Source organism: Poecile atricapillus, chromosome 2, assembly GCF_030490865.1.
Source record: "Poecile atricapillus isolate bPoeAtr1 chromosome 2, bPoeAtr1.hap1, whole genome shotgun sequence".
In the NCBI taxonomy this organism is placed as follows: Eukaryota; Metazoa; Chordata; class Aves; order Passeriformes; family Paridae; genus Poecile; species Poecile atricapillus.
Window position 1 is genome coordinate 152717160 of NC_081250.1, and position 19401 is coordinate 152736560.

General features: G+C 55.1%; 1 protein-coding gene across 2 annotated transcripts; it reads left to right on the plus strand.

Annotated features, from left to right (window-relative positions):
* The first annotated feature begins 573 nt into the window (after window positions 1-573).
* LOC131575071 (1-phosphatidylinositol 4,5-bisphosphate phosphodiesterase gamma-1-like) lies at window positions 574-19354 on the plus strand. Of its 2 annotated transcripts, none has more exons than XM_058830029.1 (32): window positions 574-1394; window positions 6816-6965; window positions 7075-7168; window positions 7272-7319; window positions 8046-8130; window positions 8237-8332; window positions 8424-8458; window positions 8941-9013; window positions 9108-9209; window positions 9289-9407; window positions 9484-9569; window positions 9748-9868; window positions 9959-10127; window positions 10312-10431; window positions 10609-10716; window positions 10815-11002; window positions 11192-11392; window positions 11511-11630; window positions 11906-12089; window positions 12342-12419; window positions 13598-13701; window positions 13906-14002; window positions 15030-15096; window positions 15382-15545; window positions 15661-15757; window positions 15862-16086; window positions 16648-16796; window positions 17010-17124; window positions 17240-17401; window positions 17915-18003; window positions 18102-18286; window positions 18362-19354. In XM_058830029.1, the coding sequence occupies exons 1-32, from the start codon at window positions 1175-1177 to the stop codon at window positions 18411-18413; spliced, it is 3903 nt and encodes a 1300-aa protein (XP_058686012.1). In that variant the 5' UTR covers window positions 574-1174; the 3' UTR covers window positions 18414-19354. The 2 variants fall into 2 exon arrangements, with proteins under 2 accessions (XP_058686012.1, XP_058686013.1); XM_058830030.1 differs by having other exon boundaries at window positions 575-1394; window positions 8252-8332.
* The last annotated feature ends 47 nt before the right edge of the window (window positions 19355-19401 follow it).

The window sequence follows — 19401 nt, forward strand, 5'->3', positions numbered from 1 at the left end:
ACCTCCCAGCCCCTTCCCATCGAGTTGAGGCTGGACAAAACTCATGACACAAGTGAATCCAATCCCGGTCATTCCTGGAGCTTCATTCCCAGCTCAGCGTCACAGCAGGGACAGCCAGGAACGAAACCCACGGCAGCTGCTTTCCTTTAACCCTTTTTTTCCCCGAGAAAAACCACCCCGTTTTACCACCCAGGCATCCCCATTTCAGGGTGCCCCCCCAGCCGCTGGGATACCCCCCCACCCCCAAATGCGATTCCCATCTGGAATTCCTCTAGATGTCACCCTCAGCCATCTTTTCCACACCCCCCACCACCCCACCCCGGGTCGCATTTTCCTTTCTCCAAGATCCTGCTTCTCTTTTTTTTTTTTTTTTTTTTTTTTTTTTAAATTCCTTTCTGATCTCTTTCCGGCCATGTGTGATTGCAGTTTCCTCCGGGCGTCCATTTCATCAGCCCGAAATTAAGAAGCAGCAGGGAAAAAAAGGGGCGGACGGGCGGGCGGACGGTGGGAACCCCCTCCCCCCCACCCCCAATCCCACCTCCCCACCCACCACCAACCACCCCAACCCCGCATCCCACATCCCTTCCCACCGCCATCCCGCTGCTCCCCAAGGCTTCCCAAACACCTCTCGACACCCCTTCGCCGCACCCCATTCCCAACCCCGGCCCCGCTCGGCCCGGAGGCCGGGGTGGGGGGGGGAGGAGGGAGGATTTTTGCCACCTCAACGCTGCCTCCATCACTTTTGGGGTGACTTGGTTGGGTTGTATTTTTGGTTTGTTTTTTTTTTTTTTTTTTTGGCAGGTGAAGGGGGGGGTGTTCTTTTTGGGGAGGGTGGGGGAGGGGCTGGATTTTCCCTCCCCACGTCCAAAAACTCCACCGCAAGCAAGGCCGGCGTTGTCCATCTTTTCCCACCGCCGCTGGATGCCAACGCCAGGGCCGGATCCAGCCTTGGTGACACGAAGGTCACGGTACCTCCAGCCCGGCCTTTTCCTCCCCGCTGTCGCCAATCCCGGCTGCGTGTCCTGGCCGTGCTCCGCTCGTCCGTAGAGGAAACCCACGCCCGGGGCGATCCCAGAAAATCCCCAGGGAAGCTTTCGGCCCTTTGGTTCCGTCCTCTCCTGCATGAGACAATCCCGGCTGTGCGGCTCCGCCGGGCGATGGCCGAACAGTGAAGATGTCCATGGCCAGGCTCAACAGCGTCAATGGCTTCTTGGAGGACGCCAGGATGGAGCCGGGGGACATGGGCAGGATCCTGCGCTGCCTGGAGATGGGCACCGTCCTCACCTTGTTCTACCAGAAGAAGTCGCAGAGGCCGGAGAGAAGGACCTTCCAGGTGAAGCTGGAGACGCGCCAGATCATCTGGAGCCGGACGCCCGAGAAGGTGGAGGGGGACAGTGAGTATCGGGGGGACAAGGAGGATTGGGGGGGATAGGGAGGATTGGGGGGGACAGGGGAGTATCGGTGGCAGCGGTGATGGGGGGCTGGGGATGTGCTGGTGGGATGCTGAGTTGTATTGGGGTGACTGTCTGGGGGTGTTCCGAGCGTGTTGGGGTGTCCTGCCACAGTGGGGTAAGTGGTTGTGGGGTGCTTGGATGTGTTGGGATGTCCTACTGTAGTGGGGGGACTTATTGTGGGGTGCCTGGATGTGTTGGGGTGTCTGGATATATTGGGGTGCCTGGGTTTTGTGGGATATCCTATGGTTGTGAGGTAATTGGTTGTGGGGTGTCTGGGTCTGTTGAGGTGCCCTACAGTGGTGGGGTTGTATGATTCCTGATTGTGTTGGGATGTCCTACCATGGGGAGACTGCTTGTGGGGTTTGTGGCCATGTCAGGATGTTCCACTGTGGTGGGGTGCCTGACTGTGGGGTTTCTGGCTGTGGTGGGATGTCCTTCCATAGTGGGGTAACTGGTTATAGGGTGCTTGGGCTTGGTGGGGTGTCCTACAGTGGTGGGGTGACTGCTTGTGGGGTGCCTGGATGTGGTGGAGTGTTCCACCATGGTGGGGTGACTGGCTGTGGAATTCCTGGCCACAGGGGGATGTCCTACCACAGTGGGATGTTCATCCCTATGGAATGTCCTACCAGGACACCTATCCAGGGTTCCTGGCCATGGGGTGATTCCCATAAAAGCAGGAGGTGAGCAACCCTCACTTCCTCCATCCCACCCTGGAAGTTGTTCTGTGGGATCAAGCTGCTTCCATTTCATCCCCAGGGTTTATATCCTCCCTGGCAAGGTGGGAAAGAAATTATTATCACTGTTCCTGTTCATGGTGCTTTTAAGCCCAAAACTCCACTAGAGCATCCATAAAAATCACCCTTCCATGTGGATTCACTGGTGATTTGGAGGTTTTTGGGACGTTCTCCCAACACTGGGAATTGTTGGGGCTCCATGTCTTGGTGCTTGTTACCTCAAAGCTTTAATTGAGCTAAAAAAATCCAATGGATGGAACCTGGGTGGGGTGCCATGGAGCTACACCATCACCTCATCCCACATCCCTGTGCAGGGAAGGAGCTCAGTTTTGGGATATCACCTCACCTGGGTGATGGCAAAACCCACCCTGGAGGTTTGGGAGGTGCCTTTTTCCTGGAGAAGCTCCTGCAAAATCACCAATGACCCCCCATAAATCACCACCTGCTGCTGATTCTGTCCAAAATCCAGCAAAATCCCCAGGAAGCTTCAGCTCCTGCTTGGAGGGGCTGATCCCAAGGCGGAATTCCGCCTTTGAGCCAGGGAAAGGAGGGTGGCACTTGGAGCTGAGCGCAGGCACAAACAAGATCCCTGCTTGTCCAGACCTTCGGGATACAAGAGCAGATCTGTGGGAGCAGGAGGTGATGGGAGGAAGGGCACCCAGTTTTGGAGAGGTATTTTAGGTCCTCATGGAGAAGAGCTTGTTACCCCATCACAGAAATAATGCATTTCCAGCTCCTTGTTTTTTTCCAGAAGCACCATGCACTGCCAGGTCAGGATCTCAGGTTGCCCGTGGTGCTGTGCCTCAGCTTCCCCTCTGGAGCCTTAGGATCTGTCTTTTCCCATACAACAGCCGATTCCCCCCATGGGAATGAGCAGGCATCCTCCAAGGTCATCCAGAAGGATGAAAGAGGAGGAAAATCCTTCTGGAAATGTGCAATCCTGCCATCCTGTCCCACCATTCACTTTTCCTAGTCTGGGGTGGGAGAAATCCTCATCCTGGTGCTGGGCTGCAGCATCCTCACCCTCTGGTCCATCCTTCTCTTCCCACTCTCTGTGATTTTACGGAAGTATCAGAATCTCCCAGACCTCATGCCTGCCCAGACCATTCTAAATCCTCCCCTTCAAGCCAGCATCCCGCTTGGAGAGGGATTAGTGGGAAGGGGTGATGTCTCTGTTAGGAACTGTCAGGGCCAGGACACGGATCCTGGCTCTCCCCTGGACCCCCAGGATAATTACACGCTTTGTTAAGCAGCCTCTGGACACGTGTCCATGTGTCCATGCCTGGGATTGCCTGGAGCATGGCCTCCAAAATTAACCTCCTCCTGGAGGGTTTCCAGCTCGTCGCCCTCAGCAGACCCCAGTTCCCAGCAATCTGGTGGAAAACAGCCCCAAAAAAAGGATCTTTACAAGAAACTAAAGGAAAGGAGGGTGAAGGCAGCATGAAAAATCCAAGAGGATTTTGGAGAGGTGGTTTGATGACACCTCCAGCCATATTAATAGGAAATAATTAGAATTAGGACATTTTGGGGCGCATGAAAATCCAGTTGGGATTTTTCACTGTTGGACAAGGAGGAAATATTTTGTTCCAGGTTTTAAACCCCGCCACAGGATCTCGGCAGGATACGGTCTCCCAATTTCCCCTTCCAGGAGGGTCTGAGTTGCCACATCCTGCAAGAAGGGATGACTGAGGTGCCCAGGCCAGCAGGAATTCCCAGTACAACCATTCCCTCCAACCCCTTTGCGTCCCTCCTAATGCCTGAAAAAAATCTCCCAGGCTCTCAGTAGCCATAAAATCCCACTGGGCAGAATCTGCTCCTCCATCATCTCCCCGCCATTCCAAATCTTTTTTTGCATCACGCTGCTCGCTTTGCATTAGAAAAGAAAAGGGATTTTCGCAGCTGGAACCGACTTCCAGAGTGTTTTAATCGCCCGGGACAATGGAGACAATGCGGGGAGGAGTTTGGAGACAGAGTTCTGACAGGATCGAGGCAAATCCGCTGCAGATGTGGTTTCCAGGAAGCTGCTGCTCGGGTGTATTGTGCAGCCCCGCGCCGCTCCCTCTTCCCCTGGTTTTTCACGGGAATGGGCTATTTGCCCTGGGAAGAAGGATTTGGGGGTGTTGGTGGATGAAAAACTGCTGTTGGCAGCCCAGAAATTCTCTGTGTCCTGGGTTTGTCCCACAGCGTGGGCAGCAGGAAAATGGGAATTCTGCCCCTCTACCCCACTCAGGTGAAACCCCACCTGCAGAGCTCTGGGGTGCAACAGCAGAAGGATGTGGAGCTGTTGGAGTGAGTCCAGAGGAGGCCATGGAGATGCTCCAAGGGCTGGAGCCCCTCTGCTCTGGAGCCAGGCTGGGAGAGCTGGGAATGTCCAGCCTGGAGAAAGGAAGGATCCAGGGAGATCTCAGAGCCCCTTCCAGTGCCTGAAGGGGCTCCAGGAGAGCTGGAGAGGGACTTTGGACAAGGGATGGAGGGACAGGACACAGGGAATGGCTTCCCACTGCCAGAGGGCAGGGATAGATGGAATATTGGGAAGAAGTTCTTCCCTGTGAGGGTGGTGAGGCCCTAGCACAGGTTGCCAAGAGTAGCTGTGGCTGCCCCTGGATCCCTGGAAGTGTCCAAAGCCAGGTTGAATCGGGCTTGGAGCGACCTGGGATAGTGGAACATGTCCCTACCCATGACAGAGGTTGGAACGAGATGGTCTTTAAGAACCCTTCCAACGCAAACCATCCTGGGATTATGAACAACACCCAGAGTTTGGGTGCAAGGCCAGATCCTGGAGGAGTTAAATCCAAGAATAGCAGCATTGCAACTTGCTAGCAAAGTCCTGGTAGCCACTGACTTCCCACCACTCCCTGGCACCCTGTGGATGGGCAGGTTTGGGGTCAAGTGGCTGCTTTTTAATCTGTAAACCCATTCTTATCCCCAAAATCTGCCTGCTCTTACAGAAGAGGTTTTGCTCCGAGTTACAGGAGCCATGCAGAGACAACAGAGTTTCATTCCTTGAGATCTTGTCCCAAAACAAAGCTCCTGCCAGGGTGCAGAGCTCCTGTGTGTTTCACTTGTGCTAAAATCCCACCCTGATCCATGAAATTTGGCTTGCGGTCATCCAGCAAAAGAAGGCTGGATAAAGCCTCCACTGTTTTCTGGAGCTTTTCCGCCAAGAAAAACTATTCTTCCCCTCTTTTCTTGCTTAATCAGCCCGATTCCTCCCCCATCCCTTATTCCTCCCTGCATTCAGCTTTTCTTTCCTCTTTGGATCCCCCCTTTGGATTCAGCTGAGGGTTTCCACCAAGGCACGTCTGCAGCCTTCCCCACCACCACATCGGAAACGCGGCCAGGCTGGAAATTCTCCGGGAAATGACCCATTTCCTCATCAGGACAATACCCCTGGCGAGGTGGTCCGGCCGATCTGGGTCACACAAAGCCCTTTCCGGTATCATTCCCAGAGGACAAACCTGCCCGGGGGGTGATGGTTGTGGGATCAAGAACAATTTTGTGTGTTGTTCCTAATATTATGTTATTCTTGCTCCCAGTGGGATGTGTCCACTGGGAAAACTGGAAATCTCCCTTGGTGGAATAGCAGTGGGGAAGAGCGTGGTCCGGAAACCCGGCCCTGCCGCCGCTGTTGGAGCTTTATTTAGCGGGATAATGAGGGAGCAGAGCAGCAGGAAAGCAACGCCCTGCGGTCCTGGCTGCCGGGGCTCCAAATTGCCACTTTTGGGAAGAGTTCTCCAAGGAAAACACAAGCTCAGCCTATCCCAGCGCAGGGTCTGGCTTGGGGAGAACAAGGTGGCTGGAGATTTGCTGGTTGGGATGGGGTGGGATGAGCCTGGAGGATGCGTGGCAGCCACAAATCTGGGAATAGAGTGGGCAGTGCTGTCGGGATGCCACGTCCTGGGGACACGAGTTCCTGGAGGACACACAGGGATGGGGGCCATCAGGCACACGGAGGCAGGGCTGCAGGGACACCCTGTCCTTGGGACACAGATCCCTGGGTGACACTTTTCCGTGGCATCCGTGGTGCTGTCATTCAGCTGCAGGAGCACTGCAGGGACCTCATCCTGGGGATATCCTGGGACACAGATCCCTGCAGGACACGTGGCTGTCATCCTGGTCCTCTCACACAGCTGTCACAGCACTCCAGGGACATCCCATCCTGGGACATGGATCCCTGGAGGACATGTGGCCATGGCATCCATGGTGGTGTCACTCAGCTGCAGGAGCATTGCAGGGACATCCCATCCTGGGGACATCCTGGGACACCCCATCCTGGGGATATCCTGGGACACAAATCCCTGGAGGACACAAGGCCGTGGCATCCTGGTGCCATCCCACTCCAATGGGCAGTGCCAGAGAGACATCCCATCCTGGGAACACAGTTCCCTGAAGGATATGCCATCCCCATGGTGCCATCACACATCACTGGAGGACACTGAGGATGTGTCTCCCTCAAAGACACATGGCCACAAGCACCCATAATTCCATCAAACACTCCTGAGGGTATCCCATCCTGGGAACATGGTTCTCCAGAGGACTCATGTTATCCTGGAATTCCCACTTCCCTGAGCCACTCACATGAGGCTGTGGTGGCAGAGGACAGTTTCATGCTCCTCTCTCCCTGCAGTCGACATTCGGGAGATCAAGGAGATCCGCCTGGGGAAGAATTCCCGGGATTTCGAGCGCTACCCCGAGGACGCTCGCAAACTGGACTTCACCATGTGCTTCATCATCCTCTACGGGATGGACTTCAGGCTGCGGACGCTCAGCGTGGCCGGTGCGTTGGGTCCCTCCCTATTCCCTATGTCCATCTTTGAGGTCCTCTTCCCAACGACCCACATCCCCATCCCAACCTCATCACCCTCTTCTTCCTCTTCCTCCACCAGCTTTCTGCGAGGAGGACATCAACCTATGGATAACAGGGCTCAACTGGCTGGTGGCTGATACCCAGAGAGCCCAGACCCCACTGCAGATCGAGAGGTGAGGAAGGACCAGCAGATCCCATTCCTTGTTTTGGGAAAGAAAACCTTCCCTGGACTTGGTGCTCTTTGGGATTGAGCACTATCCATCCTTTCCTTTCCAGGTGGCTGCGGAAGCAGTTTGATGGGATGGACCGGGCAAGGGAAGGCAGGTGAGCCACCAGCACAGTGGGTTCAGCTGGACAGGATCATATTCCCCCTCTTGCATCCCAAATACGGAGATTGAGCTAGGCAGGTTTGCAGTACAAGGTAGCACCAGGGTTTTTGGGACGCTTGAAGGCACTGAAAATTAGAGATTTGGATACAGCTCACATCCTTGTGACTGTGAGGACCGCTGGGACCCATCCCCAGTGCCACATTTTGGACTCTAGCAGTGCCAGAGGGGCCAGGTCATTAATGCAGCCCATAATTATCTTCCCAAGACAGGAAAAACCCAAAACCAAGGGAATTTGGACTTAAATTATTACGGGAATGGGCATCACCACCAAGTAGGAAGATATCTTAATAGTGCCCAGTTGGTTCTTGGATGCACTTCTTCTCCTTGTCCCTCTTCTCACACTCATGCCAGGCACCACATAATTAATCTCAGAAACATGGAATCATGGAATCGTAAGGGTTGGAAAGGACATTAAAAATCATCTAGTTCCACCTTCCACTAGACCAGGTTGCTCCAAGCCCCATCCAACCTGGTCTTGGACACCTACTGGGATGAGACATCCACCATTTCCCTGAGTTCTGTGCCACTGCAGGGACCCACAGGCCAGGAGGGTGGGATCCCCATGCCAGGCATTGGGATTTGAGGTGGGACCCTTGGTGTTGGGAGCTGAGACTCATCCAGGGATCTGGCAGTACCCTGACTCCAGCTTTCCTTTTGGCAGCATCACGGTGAAGGACCTGAAGGCAATGCTGCCCCAGGTCAACTACCGTGTTCCCAACATGAGATTCCTGCGGGATAAGCTCGTGGTAAGGACCCTATGGACACCCCAGCTGTGCTCTTCAACCTGCCCCACATGGGCTGGGGCCACCGTGGTGTCCCTGGTTCCGATCAGGTGTCCCCACTCTCATCCAGCCTCATCTCCCACAGGAAGTGGAAGCCAGGAATGAGATGACTTTCTCCCACTTCATCCAGTTCTACAAAAACCTGATGTTTGATGCCCAGAAATCGGTAAGATCCATGGTTTGGCCTCCCAAATGTCCCCATCTTGGTGGGATGTGTCCCCCTCCAGCTAAGCCTGGACCCCTTCTCTGCCTTCCAGGTCATTGAGCAGCTGGAGCTCTCCTTCCCTTTGCGGTGAGTTTCCAGCTCCCATCCCAATCAATGTGCTAAGAGTTGGATCCATAGAGTGGGAAATACAGCCAGGGTGTGGGGTAGAGCAGGGAGTGGGAATGGGGGAAGGGATAGGAGAGAGGATGGGAGCAGGGGTGGGAGAAGGGATAGGAATCTGGGTGCAGAAGGGATGGGAGCAATAATGGGAGCTGGGATGAAGGCAAGAATAGGAGGAGGGATGGGAGGAGGGGTGAGCAGGGATGGGAGATAGGATGGCTGCCAGGGATGTAGGGACATGTCACCCTGCCCTCCTCCCAGCATCCTCAGACAACACTGCACATTCCAGCTGGTGCTGGCCTCTCCCAGACACAGGGCAGAGGGACTGGTGGGAGTGGGGGATCGTGGGGAGGCTGAGCTGCAGATGGGCACTGATGGCCTCAGCTCTGCCATGGGAACTATCCCAGTTCCTTCTCCTGTTTCTCACTGGTGGCTGCTTCTTGTCCCAGGAACGTGGACCGTCCTGAGCTGTGCCAGGTGTCCCTCTACGACTTCCAGAAGTTCCTGCTGCATGACCAGAAGGTGGGGTTTCCCTGAGAATTCTGCAGCCTAAGGAACCCCCATGGGATGCTCCAGCCCAGTTCCTCCCCTAACAACAGCCATGTTTGTATCCCAGGAATCCTGGGCCAGTGACGTGGGCATGGTGCGGGACTACATGTGCTCCTACCTCAAGGAGAGCTCCAACGAAGCGTCGGATCCCTCCTTCCAGCTGGATGAGGTGGGTGGCTGCACACAGTGTCCCCACAGGGATCTCCCTGGCACCATCAGGCTCTGACATCTCTGCTTTTCCTCCTCAGTTCCTCACATACCTCTTCTCCAAGGAAAACATGGTGATGGATGCTAAGTACGAGCGCGTGGTGCCTGAGGAGATGAACCACCCCTTGTCCCAGTACTGGATCTCCTCATCCCACAACACGTAAGGAATTTTCCTCACATGGGCATTCCTCAGGGAGATCCGTGAGCATCCCATCATCCTTGTCTCTCCTCTGCAGGTACCTGACAGGAGACCAGTTCTCCAGTGAGTCCTCCCTGGAGGCGTATGCCCGGTGCCTGCGGATGGGCTGCCGCTGCATCGAGTGTGAGTCCTAGCAGCCCTTCACAGGGATGCTGGAACCTCTCATGTCCCTTCAAACAGACCATTCCTTCCCCCATCCCGTGACACAGGGTCTTTCCCTGTCATTGGGGTGCTCAAAGAAATGGTTCCTAGCACATAGGTGGTGGCAATCATGAATTAACCAAGGTATTTTCCTTCTCAGTGGATTGCTGGGATGGCCCGGACGATCTCCCCATCATCTACCACGGCCACACGCTCACCTCCAAGATCAAATTCCTGGATGTGCTGCACACCATCAAGGAGCATGCCTTTGTCACCTCTGAGTAAGTCCCAGCTCCCCCAATGATCTCTGAGTTCTGGGAATCTCTCCCTCACCTTCATCTGAGGCCACCATTGCTGCCTCCTTGCTCCAGGTTCCCCATCATCCTCTCCATCGAAGACCACTGCAGCATTGTCCAGCAGAGGAACATGGCCTCCCACTTCAAGAAGGTTTTTGGGGACATGCTCCTCACCAAGCCAGTGGACATCAATGCTGATGAGTTGCCCTCGCCCACCCAGCTCAAGAAGAAAATCCTAATCAAGGTGTGGAGCAGGCAAGACCCCAGAACCCCTCTTTTCAGGAGGGACACCAGTTGTGTTGGGTTCTGCAGCAAGAGATGATCAAAGGGTGGTGGCACCTGTGGGAGGGTGACCCTGAGGGTTGGGAGCTTGGTGTCATGGGGACACCATGGCCACCACTGAGCTCCACTCCCTGGGTGTCCCCCAGCACAAGAAACTGGTTGAAGGGAACCTGTACGAGGAGGTCTCCACTGCCAGCTACTCAGAGAACGACATCAGCAACTCCATCAAGAATGGAATTCTCTACCTTGAAGACCCCATCGATCATGTAAGGGAGGCCCTCGGGGCTGAGTGGGATCTGTCAGACACTGGGGTTTGGGATGGGCTCTCCTAGACCGCTGCAATGCTGTAAGGGGGAATGGAGGGATTAAAAACCCCATCCCAAAGCTCCATCCCTCCATGTTGTCCTCCTGTTCACCCCACCGATGTTCTTTCTCCTTCTCAGACCTGGAGCCCTCATTATTTTGTCCTGACAAGCAACAAGATTTACTACTCAGAGGAGACATCACGCTACCAGTTCAATGAGGATGAAGAGGAGGTAGAGCAGAAGGAGGTGCGTGCATGAGGGGCAGGACACGTCCACAGGGCGAGGTGACAACTCTCTGGGGAGGGTGACAGGGTGGCAGTGCCCACTTTGGGATAAATTTGCAGGAGTTCAACAACAACGAGCTGCACTTCACGGAGAAGTGGTTCCACGGCAAGCTCGGGGGTGGCCGTGACGGGCGACAGATTGCAGAGAAGCTGCTGCACGAGTACTGCACCGAGACGGGTGGCAAGGATGGCACCTTCCTGGTGCGCGAGAGCGAGACCTTTGTGGGCGACTACACCCTCTCCTTCTGGTAGGAGCTCCAGCAGGGAGGCAGGATCCCACCCTCCCTGGGTGACCCTCCAGTCAATGCCTGGTTTGGTGGCTGGAATGGCTTTTTTGGGGGAAATGCCACATTTTTGTGCAGCTGGTAGGCCCCAAAGCGTGGGATGGTGGAGATGTGGACCCAGATTGACTTGGCTTTCTCCCACCCCCATGGCAGGAGGTCCAGCCGGGTGCAGCACTGCCGGATCCACTCGCGGCAGGAGGCCGGGGCCACCAAGTTCTACCTGACGGACAACCTGGTCTTTGACAGCCTCTACAGCCTCATCTGCCACTACCGGGAGGTGCCACTGCGCTGCAATGAGTTTGAGATGCGCCTCACTGACCCCGTCCCCCAGCCCAATGCCCATGAGAGCAAAGAGTGAGGATCCTCCCAGTCCCCACCTGCTTGATCCCATGGGTCCACCAGCCTCCTCCAGCACCAGCAGGGTGTGGCAATGCTGATGCCAGCCCCCCATCTCCATGTTCTCCCTGGCCAGGTGGTACCACGCCAGCTTGACACGTCTCCAGGCTGAGCACATGCTGATGCGGGTCCCACGGGATGGAGCATTCCTGGTGCGGAAGCGCAGCGAGCCCAACTCCTATGCCATCTCCTTCCGGTGAGTGTGGCCACCATGAGGCCCAGTTGGGCTTGGCAAAGCTGAGGACTTGTGACAAGTTGTCTGTTGTGACATTGAGCTGGGTGGCAGGGGTTTGTTGTGGGTGACACAGTGTGACACGTGATGGTGTCATGAAGGGGAAACCCTCTTTGTGGTGATGTCCTGGGGGTTGTCACCTTGGTGGCACCCCAAGCATCACCTCTTGTCCATCTCCATCATGGAGCTGGGATCCAGCAACCCCTCACCCATCCCACTCCTGTCTCTCCTGGCCCCAGGGCGGAGGGGAAGATCAAGCACTGCCGAATCCAGCAGGAAGGGCGGCTCTTCATGCTGGGCAGCTCGGCTGAGTTCGAGAGTCTTGTGGACCTCATCAGCTACTACGAGAAGCACCCGCTGTACCGCAAGATGAAGCTGCGCTACCCCATCAACGAGGAGACCCTGGAGAAGATGGGCACCACTGTGAGTTCTTCCAGCAGTGGGGATGGTGGGGGTTCTGTGCAACCTGAGCTCCACCATCTTCCAGAATTTCGGTTGGAGCCCAACCAGAACCAGCCAAGCTCATTCCACAGTCATCATTGATCATTAAAACTCCACCATAATTCCCTTTTCCAACAAGTTACAAGGGGATATTAGGTCCCACTCAGCCTCCTCTCATCCCCTTATAACCCCTGCCCACATCCAGGTGACCCCCTCAGGAATTTCTCCTTGCAGGAACTGGACTATGGAGCCCTGTATGAGGTGCGGACCCCCCACTTCTACGTAGAGGCCAACAAGATGCCGATGGCCAGGGTAAGGGGCCAAGCTGGTGTCCTGGGGAGATGGTCAGTGATGGGGTATGGCAGTTCGAGTGCTGGGGTTCCTGGGTGGTCCTTCCCTAGATCCATCACACCTCCCACCACCGCTGACCACTGTTGTGGTGATGTTGTGCTGCATTTTTCTGATCCTTCTGAATCAGCTGGAGCTGGATCCAGCCCACATCATCATCACTTGGGGACAGTCCGAGCTCCAGTGACAGCATTGTCACAGTGTGGTGGGGGACGGAGCTGGAAAGACACCAGCCTGGAGCAGGGACCTGGCAGAAGTTTGTCCCAACAGCAAGGAAATCCCTTTGCACTGGGGAACCCCTAAAAAGCAGGTCTAGGGTCAGTTCCCAGGTGGTGCAGCCTCCATCCTCAGAGGTTTTTGGGAACTTGGTTTTTCTTGGAGCTGACCCAGTCTCCATTCTTGGGGGTTTTTGCAACTGGACATATCTTGGAGTTGACCTTGGAAGAGGCTGGACTGGAGCCCTAAGGTTCCTTTCCTGTGATCCTACAATCCCATGGTCCAGCACTTCTGGTGCCATAATGGTCCCTTTGCAGCAAGGTAAGACCACACACAGGAAAACTCAACCCAGAGGAGTTTTTCCCAGGGAATGTGGTAATATCAGAGGATCAACCCTTCAGTACACCAGGAGAAACCATTGGGGGTCCCAAAAACAGAACCTGATCTGCTCTGAATGTGGTGATCCTGCAGGCCCACAGGCACATCCAGCCCTCCTGTCCCCTTTAAACCCACCCCACTGCTGTGAGCAATTTGGAAGCTGGAGAGGGACTTTTTGTCAGGAACTGCAGATAGGTCCAGGAGTAATGGACACAAAATGGAGGAAATTCAGTTTAGATATTGGGAGGAAGTTTTTTACTGTGAGGGTGGTGAGACACTGTAATAGAGAAGTTGTAGATGCCTCATCCCTGGAAGTGCCCAAGGCCAGGTTGGACGGAGCTTGGAGCAACCTGGTCTAGTGGAAGATGTCTGCCTGTCGTGGGATGGGTTGGAATGTAATGACCTTTAGGGTCTATTCCAACACCTTAACATTCTGTGATGCCATGATTTGGGGTCAGGAGCCACCACAGTCCACTATGGGGCTCAAGGGGCTGGGCTGAGTGGGGCGCCAGGTGCTGAGTGGTGACACACTTGTCCCTCTGTCCCAGTGCACAGTGAAGGCTCTGTATGACTACAAGGCACAACGGGAGGATGAGTTGTCATTCTGCAAGCAGGCCATCATCCACAACGTGGACAAGCAGGATGGCGGCTGGTGAGGGCAATCACTTGGGTGTCACCATGGGCGGGAGATGGAAGGGACACCCTGGGTATTCCCACGGCGGGTTTTAACTCAGCCTCCTTCTCTGTCCCCCCACCCCTTCTCCAACCACCCCTCAGCACCGCATGCAGCAGGGACACCCCTGTCCCCCCCTCCCCAAAATCTGTCCGCTCGCCTTGATCCTCTCACCCCTTGCAGGTGGCGGGGGGACTACGGGGGCAAGAAGCAGCTCTGGTTCCCGGCCAACTACGTGGAGGAGATCGTCGGCACCCAGGCGCAGGAGCAGGATGAGGCTGTGAGTGCCACCTCCCGGGACCCTGGGAGCAACAACAGTGGAGGCTTCCAGGAGCCTTGACCAAGTCCAGATCCTTATCCTGAGGCTGGGAGATGCTCACAATCCTGCTGCAGCTTAAAGCCTTATCCAGTGGCTGGAGGATGCTCATAGTCCTGTTCAGCCCAGACCTTTATCCAGAGGCTGTGGGATGCTCATAGTCCTGTTCAGCCCAGACCCTTATCCAGAGGCTGGAGGATGCTCATAGTCCTGTTCAGCCCAGACCCTTATCCAGAGGCTGGGGAACGCTCCTGGCCCAACTCCAACTTGGACCTATTTCTGGGAGTTGGGAAATGCTCCTGGTCCTGTTCCAGCCCATATCTTTATCCAGAGGCTGTGGGATGCTCCCAGTCCCACTCCATCTTGGACCCATTTCTGGAAGCTGCAGGATATTCCAAGTCTTGTACAAACCCAGATCCTTATCCAGAGGCTGAGGAATGCTCTTGGTCCTGCTCCAGCCCATACCCTTACCCTGAGACTAGCGGATGCTCTTTCTCCTGCTCCAGTCCAGATTCTAATCTGGAGGCTGAGGGATATTCTTGGCCCCACTCCCACTTGGACAATTTATTAGAAGCTGGAAGATGCTCCCAGTCCTGCTCCAGCCCTAATATCTGTCAAGAAGCTGGGTTTAATCTTGGCCACACTCCAGCTTGGATCCTTTCCTGTAAACTGGAAGATACTCCCAGTGTTGCTTCAGCCCAGACCCTTATCCAGAATCTGGGTGATGCTCCTGGTCCTACAGAGTTGGGGCATCCTCTTGGTCCTGCTCCAACCCAGACCTTTATCCAGAATCTGGGGGATGTACCAGCCCAGACCCTTATCCAGAGGCTGGAGGATACTCTTGGTCCTGCTCCAAACCAGCTCTTGGGGTGATGCTCCTGGGTGTTTTTTCCCTTCTTTATCTCAGATTCGTCCAACTCAGAGGGCTGGATGGTGGCTGCCTGTAACCCACAGGCCTCCTCCATATTCCCTCTTCCTTCCTCTCTTGCAGTCATCAGAAAACAGCCCCCTGGGAAACTTCCTGAAGGGTTTCATCGATGTCCCATCCTGCCATGTCGGTGAGTGTCCCTACTTACGGATTTGGGGGAATTTGGAGGAATTGGGATGTCCAGATGATGCAGGGGACATTTTCCCTTGATTCCAAGGGCATGTTTCAGCATGAAAAGCTGAAGCCACACATTGAAAAAAATGGGATCCTCACAGGAGGAAGATCCTGATGGATGGTGGGGTGCCAGGAGGGGCTGGTGGGGGCCCGGGAGCGGGACCGCTGAGGTTTCATTTGCTCCACAGAGCCATCCGTTGGGAATGTCTTCGAGTAAAGCCCCCCTCTGATGTCCTTATAGTTATCTCCAAAGACGGGAGGAGCTCCAAACCATTTGTCTTCACCATCCATTCCCAGCAGATGTCCCACGCAGCCCAGTCACTGGATGTAGCCGCGGACACGCAGGAGGAACTCAGCGAGTGGGTGGCCAAGATCCGAGAGGCCACGCAGAATGCCGACGCCAGGGTGAGGGGATGCAGAGGATAGGGCTGGACGGTCCCTTTCTCATGGAGATTGTTCCTGGTATCTCCAAAGGAAGAGTCTGGGGGGAGACTTGCAGCTCCTGTTTTTCCTGGTGCAGATGCAAGAAGGGAAGATCATGGAGCGGAGGAAGAAGATCGCCCTGGAGCTCTCAGAGCTGGTCGTGTATTGCCGGCCAGTGCCGTTCGATGAGGACAGTAAGTCCTGGAGAAGTGGGATAAAGGGATGAGCATGGGAAGAGACAGGTGGGGGGAACCATCCAGGTCTCATTCCATCCCCGATGGCCACTCTGTGCTTGCAGAGATTGGTACAGACAAGGCGTGTTACCGGGACATGTCCTCCTTCCCGGAGACCAAGGCGGAGAAATACGCCAACCGCAGCAAGGGCAAGAAGTTCCTGCAGTACAATCGCCGCCAGCTGAGCCGCATCTATCCCAAAGGACAGCGCCTGGACTCCTCCAACTACGACCCACTGCCCATGTGGATCTGCGGGAGCCAACTCGTGGCCCTCAACTTCCAGACGCCTGGTAAGTCCTGCTCCTGGGGTTGTCGCTGGGCTCATCCCTGAAGGTTGTCTCAAAATTCCCATTCCCAGCACTTCTGCCCTGGGTCATCTTGTTGAAGGTGGTTTGGGTGATCTCTCCAACTTCTGTCTCCATCCTCATGGGGACACAAGTGGTTTGGATGCTCTTCAACCTTCTCCTTGTCCTCGTCACAGGAGGTAGTTTGGATGATCTCTCCAAGCTTTGTCCTCATGCTGATAAGGATAGAGGAGGTGGTTTGGATGCTCTCCAACCTTTGTCTCATCCTGATGGATATGCAGGGGGTGGTTTGAAAGATCTCTCCAAACTTTGTCCTTATCCAGCTGGGGACATGGCTGGTTTGGATGCTCTCCAGTCTTCATCCTCATCCTGATGGGGATATCTCCAGGCAATCCTTGGGTGATTCATGCAAAATTTGGCTTCATTCCTCCTCCGACCACAGCTGGGGGCTCTTAGTTGGGTTTGCAGGGTAGGACCTTCTGCTGAAGGACCTCGGGGAGGTCCCTGAGCCTCACACTCAGATCTACTGTGTCCCCACGGCCACAGACAAACCGATGCAGCTGAACCAGGCACTCTTCATGCTCGGTGGCCGCAGCGGCTACGTCCTGCAGCCAGACATCATGAGGGACGACACCTTCGACCCCTTTGACAAGAACAGCCTGAAGATTGTGGAGCCCATCACAGTCCAACTGCAGGCAAGTGTGCAAGGACAGCAAGACCACCTTGAGGTGGTCACCATCAAGATGGGAACTCCTTCCTTATTTTTTTGGTCAGCCAGGGGTGGTTCTTATTTGTTCCAGCTACATATTTGCTCCATGGAGCTTGTTATTCTTGGGATATTCTTGGGGGTTCTTCTTCATCCGGTGTGACCAGACCTCACCCTCCTCTTCGTCGCCTTTCTCCCACAGATCCTTGGTGCCCGGCACCTGCCTAAGAATGGGAGGAGCATTGTGTGCCCGTTCGTGGAGGTGGAGGTTTGCGGCTCTGAGTATGACAACAGCAAGAACAAGACAGATGTTGTAGGTAAGGGACCACACGTGAAGTCCCCACCCTTAGGGACAGCCTTGACTCTGCCCTCTGTAGTTCTCTTGAGAGGGCATGTGGGTGATGGGGCTGGGTTTTGTGCTCTCTCCCACAGCCGACAACGGCTTCAACCCCGTCTGGCTCTTCAAGCAGTTCGTCTTTGACATCAACAACCCCGAGTTTGCCTTCCTCCGCTTCGTGGTGTATGAGGAGGACATGTTCAGTGACCCAAACTTCTTGGCACAAGCCACCTTCCCCGTCAAGGGCCTCAAAACAGGTATGGTCTTTCCATCATCATCACCATCTCCATCATAGTCATGGAATTACAAAAAAGTCTGGGTTGGGAGGGACCTTTAAAGGTCATCTTGTCCAACCCCTGTGCAATCATAGTTATCTCTATCATTATCATCATCATCATCATCTCCATGATTTAGTCATGGAGTCATAAAAGGGTTTGGGTTGGAAGAGACCTTTAAAGGTCTTCCAGTGCAACCCTCCTGCAATTGTCATCATCATGATCTCCACCACTGAGTCATGGAATCATAGAAGTAAGTATTTGGGTAGGAAAGAGCTTTTTAAGGTCACCCAGTCCAAATCCCCTTCAAGTCACCATCTTCATCATCTCCATCAAAGGTTGTGGAGTCATAGAAAGGTTTGGGTTGGAAAGGACCTCTAAAGGTCTTCTACTGCAAACCCCCTGCAGTCATCATCATCTTCCTGGGGTCCTGGCCATGGTGAAGGGCTCAGACCCTGCTGTGTTGCTGAGCTTGTGTTGTGATGTTGTGTCCAGGCTACCGGTCGGTGCCATTGAAGAACAGCTACACCGAGGACCTGGAGCTCGCCTCCCTCCTCATCCACATCGAAATCATCAATGCCAAGGCAGGTGGCCCAGGTGGCTTGGGAAACCTGGAACAAGGGGAACCAACTCTGGGGTGTTCTGCCCATCCCACCAGCCTCACACACTTGTTTTGGAGCAGGAGGAAGATGAGGAGAATCTCTACTCATCCATCCAGCAGCTCCGGGACCGTGCTAGCGAGCTCTCCAGCCAGGTCTCCAGCTACGAGCGCACCAACGGCTGCGATTCCCGCTACCAGCAGCGCCTGGATGAGCTCCGGGCAGCCCAGGAGCGCCTCATGGAGCTCACTGAAGTCCGCAACCGCAAGTGAGTTGTCCCTTCCCTGTGGCTTTGGGAGGCCCCTCCTGGGGGAGGGTCCCTAAGGTTGCTGCTCCCCACCAGGTTGATGGAGAAGAAGAAGAGGGACCGGCAGATGGTCACCAAGCGCAGCTGAGCTGGAGGGACTTGAGCTGAGGAGCTCCCCCAGCCACCTCCTCTCCTGCCACAAAGGGAGGTGGGGTGGCCACATCCAGACCTCCCACCATGCCCGGGGCTGGGTGACAGCAGCGTGACAAATTCGGAGATGAAAGAGGACCTTGGGTAGCTGTGCCTGTGATGGGGGTGAGGCAGGAGGTGGGACTCTCTGACTTCAATCCCAGGTGCCTCCAGCTTCATCCCGTGTTCCCTGGGGCTCGTGGCCAAGTCCTTGTCCCCACAAGGTGGCCACAGTGGCTCTTCCTCACCAAACATTCTCGATGTCCCACCATCACATGGCAGCCCTGTGACCAATGGGGAAACTGAGGCACAGAAGCCCAGTCAGCCCAGGATGGGACAGGACCGGCCACCTCCATCCTGGGTACAGGTGTCAGGACTGGCTGGCAGTGAGGCACCAGGATGGGGGCACAGGGGACACTTTTAGGGGGGTTTGGGGGGTATTTTGCTCCCCCACTATAAATATCTGTATTTTCTTCTTTTATCCAGCGTGTACATATGGCGCAGGGGGAGGGGATGTCTGTACCAGCCACAGTATTAGGGCACAAAGGGGACCCCAAAATGTCCAGACATGTCTCAGCATGGGACCAAGGGTGGAGGGGACCAAGTCTGGGGGTGTCCCACAAGGCAAAGTGGCCTGTGACAGGGTGCCCCGAGTAGGTATCTGGTAAATACAGGCATCACGGTGGCCCCAGAGAGGACAGGGATGTCCGCAAGATGAGCCAGAGTTGTCATCTAACTCTGGGAATGGGGACAGATCCTGCCAGTAAAGCCAACTGAGGTGGTGGCCAGCCTGGCGGTGGCTGGGGACATCTTGGGGTGTCCCCTGAGGTCGGGGTGTCCCGGCAGGGGGGACCTGTGTATTCTTTGTATGAAAATAAATCTATTTAGCCAATATTTATACCCTGCTGCTGTGGCCTAGTGTCCCCTCCCAGCTCTGCTGCCACCTC

Bases quoted from the DNA above. Each gene is read 5' to 3' on its own strand.
- LOC131575071 (XM_058830029.1), top strand. From the start codon at position 1,175: ATGTCCATGGCCAGGCTCAACAGCGTCAATGGCTTCTTGGAGGACGCC. The intron at 8,131-8,236 runs GTAAGGACCCTA...ACTCTCATCCAG, and splicing joins TCCTGCGGGATAAGCTCGTG to CCTCATCTCCCACAGGAAGT. The intron at 15,758-15,861 runs GTAAGTCCTGGA...CTGTGCTTGCAG, and splicing joins AGTGCCGTTCGATGAGGACA to AGATTGGTACAGACAAGGCG.